Source organism: Eumetopias jubatus, unplaced genomic scaffold (assembly GCF_037043125.1).
Source record: "Eumetopias jubatus isolate StellerSeaLion01/CBP00866 unplaced genomic scaffold, mEumJub1_p1.0 scaffold_9, whole genome shotgun sequence".
Classification (NCBI taxonomy): Eukaryota; Metazoa; Chordata; class Mammalia; order Carnivora; family Otariidae; genus Eumetopias; species Eumetopias jubatus.
Window position 1 is genome coordinate 2,604,059 of NW_028274815.1, and position 11,521 is coordinate 2,615,579.

The following is an 11,521-nucleotide window of genomic DNA, read 5'->3' on the forward strand; positions in this document are numbered from 1 at the left end:
CAGTTCCGTTACTACATCTATTGTAATTCTTCTCGACATCTGGTCCATTGTTACTCAGTGTGGTCACTGGACCAGCCTCATGGGCATCACCGAGGAGCAAGTTAGAAGTATAAAATATTGAGCCTCAGCCCAGAACTTCTGAAGTCAGAATTTGTATTTTACAATGATCACCGGGTGATTCCTTTGCATGTTAAAGTTGGAGAAACACTGATTTTTAAAGAATATAATTTTGTGTTTTAGTGACAAATGAAGAATGCATAGTTGGAGAATTCAGGACATGACATGTTTGATTTCAGGTAAGCATTTTCTTCTTTAAATAGCTGAAGATTTATGTAACTGTGATGTAAAACATGGGACTTAAATTGCAATGTATTGCAATTACATTGTTATAATTGTACATATTGGTCTTTTATGAAACAATTCTAGCAGGATTCAGACAATCTGAAAATAACGTAAACCTATGGAAAAATTTCCACTTGAAATTTTGGATATGATTTAAAGGTATAATATATAACACATTTCCCAGTTATTTAAAAATTTTGATTTTTATGTACTGATTATACTTTATATCATAATTGGCTTTAGGAAGTTTCAACTGGATTAGCATTAAAGTAATAAATACTTAAGTTTATCCAAAGTCTCCTAAGAAATCGAAGTTCTACATTTATGACTTTTTTGATTTTTGATTTATTTATCTGACAGAGAGAGACACGAGAGAGGCAGCACAAGCAGGGGGAGTGGGAGAGGGAGAAGCAGGCTTCCCACTGAGCAGGGAGCCTGATGCGGGGCTCGATCCCAGGACCCTGGAATCATGACCTAAGCCGAAGGCAGACGCTTAATGACTGAGCCACCCAGACGCCCCTACATTTATGACTTTTTAAAGATTTATTTGAGGGAGAGAGAGCATACAAACGTGTGTCGGGGGGAGGGGCAGAGGGAGAGAGGGTTGTGTAAGAGGTACAAAATTCCTATGCCATGACATGTGGGTTTATTTTTTTATTCCCCTCCTAGAAAGGACTGTAAGGTTACGGGGTACACAAGGAGGGCTAGTAAATCAGTCATAGGAACTTAAGAACACCTACCAAAGATCATCATGCTAGTTATGAAGATCAAGGCGGCCTCAAGAGTACCCCCATGAGGTACCCTCGTGCCAAGATTCTGGTCTCTAATACCATTTTTCCAATAAAAGGAACCAAGTCTTTTTTGGAGAAAGGGTTAATTGTTAATCCCATGTCTGAGATGGAACAGTATAAAACTAGCCTGGATCATTTTGTGCTAGAAAGCAACGTGTTCACAGATGAATGGAGATGATGGGGCGTGGAAACTCATTTAAAAGGGGGCTAATGTTTTAAATGTCTTCTTAAAGTTCTGCTGGCCAAAACTGAGTGTGACAGTTTGAACATCAAAGCAGAACACTGGCAGAGGTTGATTGATAGTATATCTGAGCAGTCACGAGTCCGTAATACACACAAACAAAATGGCTGACAAAGTAAAAGTGTGAAGGGGACAGATTACATCCCTCTTGAGACTTGTTACTCAATCCTGTTGGTATTGATTCATTTACTGTACAGTTAAATAAAGAAACCAGTAAATACATAAACACCAATTAGTAGGCATTTCCTAACATGGATGTCAGCAAAGTGATCCATAGTTGTGACTTAGAGCCTAAAAACACCTGCTACATGTACACACGCAGCATTCTATCAGGTTCCAAGTTTTAAAAATTCAGCATATTCCATCAGGCTTATAATAATGTATTGATTTGAAGGTTCTCTGTGAAATCTATTTAAAAATATGCCTAAAAAAGTTAGGAACACTAAAAGGATAATAAGAGAATACTACGAACAACTCTACTCATGTAAATTCAACAAGTTGAAAGGGAGCAATTCCTCTAAAAACACAAACTGCCAAATCTCATTCAACGTGAAATAGGTAATTTTCGAAAATCCCTAAAAAAAGAAATCTCCAGGCCCTGATGATTTCATGGCAGAATTCAAGTAGATGCTTGAAGAATTAACAACGATTCTCCACAATCTTTTCTGGGAAACAGAAGATGAGGGAACACTTCCCCATACTTTCATTTTATGAGCTGGTATTAACCTAATAACAAAACCAGACTATAACAGTAGAAAACAGAAAACTATAGATCAGTGTCCCTCATGAACACAGACACAACAAAGTCATCAACAAAATATTAGTAAATGGAACCCAGCAATATTAGAAAGAATGACATTCCACGACCAAGTGGGGTTTATTACAGAAATTCAAGGTGGGTTCAATACTTGAAAATCAATTAATGCAGTCCACCATATTAACAGGCTAAAAAGAAAAACTCACAGGATCCTATTGATTGATGCATAAAAAGCATCTGACATACCACTCAAGGAAAAAACTCTCAGGAAAATAGGGACAGAGGGGATCTTCCTCAACCTGATAAAGAACATCCACAACGAAACCTAATGCTAACATCACACCTATGATGAAAGACAATGCTTTCCCCGAGATGGGGAACAAGGCAAGGAGGTCCCCTCTGACCACTCCTATTCAACAAAGTACCGGAAACCAGAAAGAACGTCACTGAATACAGCTCTGCGCTACTTTGGTAGAGTGTGGAAGGGAGGAAAGCCAGGCATGTAGAGTAAGGACAGGACGTGGTTTAGCAAGAGTGTTCAGAATGACTGCCCAGCTAAGATGAGAAGAGCAGCTCTACTTTTCTTTCTTTCTGGAACAAGTTTCAAGTTGACTTTTCATTTTCCAAGGAGATAGTGGCTTTTTTTTTTTTTTAGCATTATTAGCAAAACATATCTAATATATCTGATGAACATGGGGCGCCTGGGTGGCTCAGTAGGTTCAGCGTCTGCCTTCAGTTCAGGTCATGATCCCGGGGTCCTGGGATCGAGCCGTGCATCGGGCTCCCTGCTCCGCGGGGAGCCTGCTTCTCCCTCTGCTCCTCACCCTGCTCGTGCTCTCTCTCTTCCAAATAAATAAATAAAATCTTTACAAGAAAATCTGACGAACGCAATCATACCTACCACCTAATGTAATGTTTTCAGCATTTTTCAGTGCTTGGCCCGTAGGGGACAGTGACTGTTCAATCTGACAGATGAGGAAACTGAACCTCAAACAGATGAAGTTCTGTGACCACAGCCAGAGAATCTGACATAAATTTTTCCCTGTCTGGAAGGCTCTTCTCCCTGGTGAATAGCTCCTACTTCTCTTCTATATCTCAGGTTAATTCCCTCTCTTTCAAAAACTTCCCTGACTTCTCAAAGCATGAATCCTCTTCATCCCCTTTGATGTGGGAAACAAAGGCAAAGGAAAAATTAAACTTCCTTACTATTACAGCCCATTGACAAGTCCTTAGAACAGGCAGAGTGACCTTCCTCTGGGAGCCTGGCTGCCATGACGCTGACACTCCGCTAAGGGCAAAGTTAGCCCACACCCCAGGATCCTGTGAGTCTACTTTAAACATACAGAAATTCCTTTGCAATTTCCCCCAATATGTGTGCTGACCACCATCCCCCAAGCATATTGCCCACCCATACACATCTGAAGGGTCTCACGACTCAGGTTTTATTAGACCGTAATAAACGACCTTTTCCCAACAATAGCTAGCCCCCTCAAGGTCCTGGAAACCTTGCTTCCAAATTCCTTAGAGACTAAGGAACCGCTAACCGTCACCAAACTTCAAAGTATATACTGGGCCACTCCTCACGACCCCAGGGCAGCTTTCTGCCCACAGTCCCTGTCAGCGTGCTTTAATGAATCCACTTTTTTTGCACCAAAGAGGTCTCAAGAATTTTCTCGGCCCTTGGCGCCAGTCCCCAGCGTTTCCGCAACACCCTTCACTCATTTTACTGCTTGTTCCCATAGTTTGTCATTCCGTATGTACGCCGTCTATGCGGGGTCTTTACTCCAGGTGATCTTCCCGAGGGCAAGGATTCGGCGGGCTGTACTGAATCACTGGCGCCCAGCGCAGGGCTGGCACCCGGCACGACATCATACGTTCGTTGTGAATTACGCCCTCAGTTCCTCCCTGGGACACAGCGTCCCCTCCACACGGGAATGCGAAGAGACAGCACGGGCACACAGGTAGGCGCTTTCCCAGCAAACGCGTGTTTGTCCAGCCGGGTATTTCCGCGCCGTCCCCCGCGCTCTCCCCAGCGTGCTGGCGTCTGGCCAGGCTCTGTCCCGCGGGACAAGGGCTCTCCGCGTCGGGGACCCCCGAGCCCCTGACCCCCGGGCCCCCCCCCCCCCCCCCCCCGGCAAGCGGCGCGTCGAGCCCGCCCCCCCGTGTTTGCCGACGTCCCGCAACCGTCCGCCGCACCAAGCCTCGGACCCGAGGGCTGTGTTTACGGCCGGAAAAGCACGTTTAGTCGTAAAGCACTTCGCCGCCGGAGCGCTCTGACGAACGTTACGCCGTTGGGTTCTCAAAAGGCACAGATGGAATCGGAATCTCTGGTCCTTTCATGGCTTCAGCGAGGAGGTGAGAGTCCGGGTTAAGTGAGTGTTTCTTTAAACGTCCTCTCTTCCGGGCGTGGCGCCTTTTCGCGGGGCCCCGACTCCCGCCTGGAACTTCGGCAGGGCCCGGAGCACGTCAGCCAATCACAGCAAAGGGCAAACGCGGAGGTCGGAAGAGAGTTACCAACGGACTTGTTCCCCCTCCCCCCGCCTCCAGCCTCTTCCTGGGACTCTCTAGGCTTCGACCGCTTTTCAGTGGCTCTTCCGGTTTCTCTGCTCGCACTGTTCCCGCCTCTTCCCCTCGGCCGTCGGGCGTTTGAGGAGCTCTCGCGAGACTGAGGCCTCTTCCTAGGTCGGCGCCCTCCCCAAGGTGTGTTGGCGGCCTCCTCTCTGCCGGGCTTTTCTGCCGACTCTGAGGAAACCACGTTTCGGAGTCCGCCTTGGATCGGCGGACCCCGCTCACCGGGCGGGGATACGGCCGATTACCCGGGCTGTGTACCCCGATGGCTTCTGCGGGGTGGCGGGGGCCGGGCTGGGGGCTGGCGGGGGTCTGCAGCTCGGGGCCGCGGACGCCTCAGCTAGGACGCTCTGTGCTTGCAGGAGAAGGCCATGTTCAGTTCGAGCGCGAAGATCGTGAAGCCCAATGGCGAGAAGCCGGACGAGTTCGAGTCCGGCATCTCCCAGGTAAGGGGGGCAGGGCCGGCGCCCCGACGGCGTGTCAGCCCCCGACCCGGCTCCGGGCCTCCGCCCCCTTCCCCCCGCGCATGTCCCCTTCGGCGGCGGTGTGTGCCCCCCCGACCCGGCTCGTGTCCCCCCGTCCCCGCGCAAGTCCCCTCCCCCGGCTCGTGTCCCCCCCCGCGCAAGTCCCCTCCCCCGGCTCGTGTCCCCCCGTCCCCGCGCAAGTCCCCTCCCCCGGCTCGTGTCCCCCCCTCCCCCGGCTCGTGTCCCTCCCCCCCCGCGCAAGTCCCCCCCCCGGCTCGTGTCCCTCCCCCCCCGTGCAAGTCCCCCCCCCGGCTCGTGTCTCTCCCCCCCCCCGCGCAAGTCCCCTCCCCCGGCTCGTGTCCCTCCCCCCCCCCGCGCAAGTCCCCTCCCCCCCCGCGCAAGTCCCCACCCCCGGCTCGTGTTCCCCCCCGTGCAAGTCCCCTCCCCCGGCTCGTGTCTCCCCTCCCCCCCCGGCTCCCGGCAGCCTGTCACCGCCCCCCCCCCCCGCGGGAGTCCCGGCGCGCGTCGCTGCGGGCGGAGGTGGGGGCACACGTGCCGGCGGACCCCCGCGTGCGCGGATCGTGGGCCCCCCCGCCGGCCGGGCCGGTCCCTGGGGGTCAGCTCCTGCTGTTTGCCCCTAGGCTCTCCTTGAGTTGGAGATGAACTCCGACCTCAAAGCCCAGCTGCGGGAGCTGAACATCACGGCTGCCAAGGTGAAGTTAGCTTTGCTTCTCGGGGGCTGGGTGTTGTCTCCACCCCAGCCCGGGACACGCTGCTTGTCAAGAATGTCTGCAAATCACCTTTGGGAGCTTGCATCCTGGCTCTGAGCACGTGCCGGAGCCAGCGGGACGGTTGTGCTGCGGATGGGCGTCCGGGCGCAGGGGGTGGGCTTGGGGGTGTCAGCGGGGTTTCCTAGCCCCCGCGCTGTGGCTTCAGAAGCCGAGTTCTGCCGCAGTGGAGCAAGAACGTGCGCAGAGACGGGGGCTCTGAGGCTCGCTGTTCCCTTGACTGGGCAGTGCGTCTGCGCCCGGCACAGCGCCCCACCTTCGCTTCTAAGCTGGTCGCAGTGTTTACTTTTTCACTTTGCGGAGCAGTTGTCTTGTGGGCCTAGCTATAGATGATTGGAAGTTAAGTTTCCCAGATTCCTGTCTTTGGTTCAGAAGCTGCCCTATATTTGCACGGATGGAGAATTTGTGCAGGGAACAGCCAGCCTCATTTTGGGTTGCAAGCAAGTTTATGTCCTGTAGTACAGGGTTAGGCTTGCATCCTCTGGCAAGTTCGCAGACCTGTGTGTCAGATCTCCCCCGCAAGAGGAAGATGGGTTGTACCGGGCCATGGACAAAGAGCTGGAAGATGATTGGTTAAAGGACCTCTTAGGACAAAGGTGTCTAGTGCATATGACTGATAGTGTTCGCGTTTTCACTAGGGTTGTACTTGAAAAAATGGAGGGTATGAACTGAAAATTTTTTTTTTTTCTTTAGGAAATTGAAGTTGGCGGTGGTCGGAAAGCTATTATCATCTTTGTTCCCGTTCCTCAGCTGAAATCTTTCCAGAAAATCCAAGTCCGGCTAGTCCGTGAATTGGAGAAAAAGTTCAGTGGGAAGCATGTTGTTTTTATCGCTCAGGTATCTGTTGTACTGTTGAATGTTTTACTGTGTTTAAAATCACCGTGTTTGAGGGGGAAAAAAAATCACTTTGATTTTGTGCTTGCAATATATCAAAAAGATGAAGTACAGTTTTGGTGTTTAACGTAAAAAGGCTTTCTGTGATCATAGCGGCAGAAATGTAGTGGGTCGTTTACAGAGGAATCAAACTAGGTGGGTGCTTGGCCTGAGCCGACGTTTTTCTGCTTGAGATCCACACTGTGGAAGTGCCTCAGTTGTGGATTTTGGGAGGTGAGCAGAGACCAAGGAATGTAAGTTCAGATTTGGCCTCGGTGCAAACAGGTCTATGGGAACGAAGGGCCAGACTGATGAGGAATTCAATAGTGTTCTGGCTTGGTAGGCATGTTCTACTCCACTAGGCAGTGGGCCTGATGGTGTGGTAGGTGTGCAGGCTTCAGGGGATCAGTAGGAGTTACTGAGAAATCAGGAGTACATCATAGGATTTCTCAGCTTGTTTGCTCTGGGTTGGTTGACTTTCACACACTTTGAATTTGTTTTGTTATTGCCTTTTTTTTTTTTTTTTTCTTTTAAAGCAGTTTGATGGTTCTTAGCTTTCTGCCAACTTAAGGTTTTTCTCTTTTTTCCCACGATAATTTTTACCTTACAGAGGAGAATTCTGCCTAAGCCAACTCGAAAAAGCCGTACAAAAAATAAGCAAAAGCGTCCGAGGAGGTGAGTATTTTATCAGCATCAAAAAAGTGTACTGTAGGGGCATCTGGACGGCTCAATGGGTTAAGCATCTGACTCTTGGGTCTCCGCTCAGATCATGAATTCAGGCCCTGTGTTGGGCCCACTTTAGGCTGTTGGGCTCCCTGCTGGGTGTGGAGCCTGCTTTAAAAAAAAAAAAAAAAACTGTTGCAGACCATTTACTAATGACGTGATTTGCATGGGTTTTTTGTAGTAAATTGTAGTAGGTTTCTGAAATTAAAGTGATAGTGTAGGAAAGCTGTTCATGTGGGAATTTTTACTGAGTAAAAATTGTTGGGTTTTCTATAATTACGTATAAATGTTTTAAAATTCTGGAGGTAAGAATTACGTGTATTTACATAGGTAGTATAAAAACAGGTCAGTGGTATCTCAAAAGATGAGACTCTTTCCTCCAGTTCTTTGGGCAAAGGATAGGAACAACGAGGGGATGGTTCCTGTAGTGCTGAGGGATTAAACGCACCAGATGTAGTACAGGTGTGCTGGGAGGTGTCTTTTACTTCTCATTTTTGCTGTGAATTAAGGCTAAGAAATTAGGTGGGTTTTCCTGTTGCTGACGTTACAGGTTGAAAGTGTTCTGCAATTGTAGATGCCAGTGGACAATGTTCTTTAAGCTTGACTGACTTAGAGTTTATCTGAATAACTCAGGTATTGAGTGTTGTTGGCTCCTTGATCTGGGCTTTTCGGTGTTTTGTGGAAGTGTGGTTTCACAGAGTTGGATTAATGGATCCCTGCAGGCCCTGCCCTGGGGACCAACTTGGGAAAAAATATTCTAGCGTCTCGAAGTGCCAGATAGGCAACAAGCTTATCCAGTCTGCGTTTTGTATTACTTTTCCTAAAAGGGTAAGGAAAAGTGACCCGGGGCTTGCAGAATTGCTATTTCAGCTAGTGCTGGTAATGCTGGGATTTTTAAAACTCAGTCTTGTTTGTAAAACCGCCAGGAGTTTGTGATGGGACTCTGGTGCTGTGGCCAGTTGAGTGGTGGGGGAGACTGGAAGGACGGGTGCAAGAGTTTCTGGAACTTGAGACATACAGTTCAGTACTTTGAACATTTTTTTTTTTTAAAGATTTTTTATTTATTTATTTGACAGCGAGAGAGGGAACGCAAGCAGGGGGAGTGGGAGAGGGAGTAGCAGGCTTCCTGCGGAGCAGGGAGCCCAATGTGGGGCCCGATCCCAGGACCCTGGGATCACGAGCTGAAGGCAGACGCCCAACAACTGAGCCACCCAGGCGCCCCTCCTTTGAACCTGTTTTATGGGCAGTTGGAGTAACATAAGAATTTAGGGATTTTTTGGTGTTTTGGGTAGTTTGTGAGACACCAAATAATAGGAGATAACCAAGGGCATCTAGTCTGTTAGAGCCCGAGTTTGTACTTTGAGTATGAAAACAAATCCTGGCTTTGCATCCAGTGGACTCGCCCATCCACAACCCCTCATCCCAAACTTGTGTTTTCCACATTTTCTCAGGTGATGATGTCACTGGGTTCCTGGTGACCTAGTCTCCACATTGGAGGCCTTGTGTTAATGTAGGCCAAGCTCTGGGCGGCAGGCATAGCAGTTCTGCCACTTCCCACTACCTGCAGACCTCTTTTCCTTCGTCAGTACTTTGCTTTCTCCTACACAGGTTAGATCCTGAGGTTTACTGGTTTTGGTTTCTAGTCTGTAGCAGGGTTTCTGTTAATTTTCCTTTGAGGCATTCAGTTTTCTGGCTGGTGATTATTAGAGTTGCATTGCCGTGGCTCCCCCTTGTAAAAGACGATGTTGGAATCTTAGAGAAGATGCTAAGGCTAGCTTTGATGCCATTCGGATTTGTTTTAAAGGAGGCGACAGATTCCGTATTTGTGTGCCTTCCTAGTAATTTAACGGTAGCAGTGATCAGTCAGGCCATCTGTGTCATTTGCTTTCTGGAAGGTGATGGAGGCTTTAGGAAGTGGATTTCCCTTGAGCTTGCTCTCTGTGGCCGTGGAACAGTAAGACCTTTGCAGGTGTTCGAGAGCCCCTAGAAAGTATGTGGTGCGTGTAGGAACTGCTGGGTCTAAAATGCAAACGAGTGGAGTGTAGTATCCCATCTGCTGAGGGTCAAACGACCTGGGTGAGTTCCCTACTATAAGGTCGCTCTGTAAACACTGGAAATAACCACCTTTTCACTCTCTCATTCTTGGCATCTTGGGGTACACGGCAGATACCCCCATAGTTTGGAATTTGTCGAATCTTGCCGTTGTCAGGCAGCCAGATAGAGGGTGTGAACTTGAAGTGTCACCAGGAGAGGGGTGAGGTCACAGCAACAGTTTGTGTGATGGGGTGAAAATGGGGGCCCAGGCAGGGCTGCATTGCAGAGCTGGTGATAGAGCAGTGCCTCCGTCCTAGAGAATGAGAAGGAATCTTGGAGGTGTTTTGGAGGCCATGGAGAGCTCTTGAAGGATCTTTTCCTAATAGGTTGTGTGATCACGTAAGTTTTAGATTAATTTGACAGTACTGGAGAGAGGGATGGTTTTGGAGATGAGCGAGTAGTAAAGGGGCTCCTGCAGCGAGTTAGTGGAGAAATCGTGAGTGAAGATAAACCTGAAGAGGTGCGTGAAAGTGAAAGACCTCATTCATCTCCCCTTTCCTGGAGATGATCACCTGGAATGGCTTGGTGTGTGTGTGTGGTTTGTAAGGTTTCACATTTAATACACCCTAAGCTTTTGAAATAAACAGGATGCTTGTTACCCTGTCCGGTTTGGCAGTGATTCTGGTATGATCCAGAGTAGCCTATTTGAAAACTGGTGTTAACTTGGTTTCAGAAACCTGGAGTTTGCTGTTGACGTTTTTGACTTTTGAGAGGAGGGCAGGCCTTCCTTGATGTCTTACTTTTGTCACTGTATTCTTTCAGCCGCACTTTGACAGCCGTACATGACGCGATCCTGGAGGACTTGGTTTTCCCAAGTGAAATTGTGGGCAAGAGAATCCGTGTGAAACTGGATGGCAGCCGGCTGATCAAGGTTCATTTGGATAAAGCACAGCAGAACAATGTGGAACACAAGGTAAGGGGTGGCTCATTGCCGGAAGCTTCAGACACAGATGAGGGGGAGAGACAGCATAACCCATCTCCATGTATCATCAGAACCAGTGGTAGTAAACTCAGCCAGCTTTTTTTCCACCTGGACCTCAGCCCACTTCCCTTCGGATTATATGTCAGATTTTATAGTCGGGGATGTTTTGAAAATCAGGATTTTCTGCCTTTTAAATTATTAGGAAAATTAGAAGTAAAATAATTCCTTTTAGTAAGATGGTATATCCTTTGGGGGTTGGATGGTAGTGTTAGAATCCGGGAGGACTGTCCCTTCGCTTCATTCCTGGTGAAGCGTAGCTGATGTGGACAACTCCTGGGCTCCCTCACGGACTCTTGTCTGTCTGACCCAGAGGAGCAGCAGGCTCTGGCACCACGATGTAGATAGAGCCCTGTCCCGCAGCATTGTGGGTGAGTTTGTCCCCAGGCTTGTACATTCCTCATCTACTCAGTACCTGGTTGCTGAGGGGAAAACCATGCAGGACAGTCTCACAAAACCGTTAGGCTTTAAGATGAAAGTGTGTGTTTAAAAGTTTTGTGATGAATTCTTTCTTTCCTTGTAGGTTGAAACTTTTTCTGGTGTCTATAAGAAGCTCACAGGCAAGGATGTTAACTTTGAGTTCCCAGAGTTTCAGTTGTAAACAAAAATGATTAAATAAAACTTTCACAGTATTCTGTTTTAGGTGTCTTTTTCAAAATTTCAGAGATGACACTGTATAACTGTCTACATTACCAGTAGCTCTCTGTGTAGGCTGGAAGATTTGAACAGAGAGAGGGTGCCTGTGGGTTATACCAGGCAGTTAGTTGCATGGGAGGGATATATTTGTATCTGGGGATGTTGTGATAGGTATAATCCTATGAAATTGTCTCAAGTGGTTGAGTATTGGCACTGGGAGAAGTTCAACCTAAAGACCACACAGGTACCGGAGCCGCGGATTGAC

General features: G+C 48.4%; 1 protein-coding gene across 1 annotated transcript; it reads left to right on the plus strand.

The window, feature by feature from the left end:
* The first annotated feature begins 4,723 nt into the window (after positions 1–4,723).
* On the plus strand, positions 4,724–11,260 carry RPS7 (ribosomal protein S7). Its single transcript, XM_028099590.2, has 7 exons — positions 4,724–4,831; positions 5,062–5,145; positions 5,805–5,876; positions 6,645–6,788; positions 7,435–7,499; positions 10,404–10,554; positions 11,144–11,260. Exons 2-7 carry the CDS (start codon positions 5,071–5,073, stop codon positions 11,219–11,221), a joined length of 585 nt encoding a protein of 194 aa, XP_027955391.1. The 5' UTR covers positions 4,724–4,831; positions 5,062–5,070; the 3' UTR covers positions 11,222–11,260.
* Positions 11,261–11,521: the final 261 nt, after the last annotated feature.

Bases quoted from the DNA above. Each gene is read 5' to 3' on its own strand.
- RPS7 (XM_028099590.2), top strand. From the start codon at position 5,071: ATGTTCAGTTCGAGCGCGAAGATCGTGAAGCCCAATGGCGAGAAGCCG. The intron at 6,789-7,434 runs GTATCTGTTGTA...TTTACCTTACAG, and splicing joins ATGTTGTTTTTATCGCTCAG to AGGAGAATTCTGCCTAAGCC. The intron at 10,555-11,143 runs GTAAGGGGTGGC...CTTTCCTTGTAG, and splicing joins AGAACAATGTGGAACACAAG to GTTGAAACTTTTTCTGGTGT.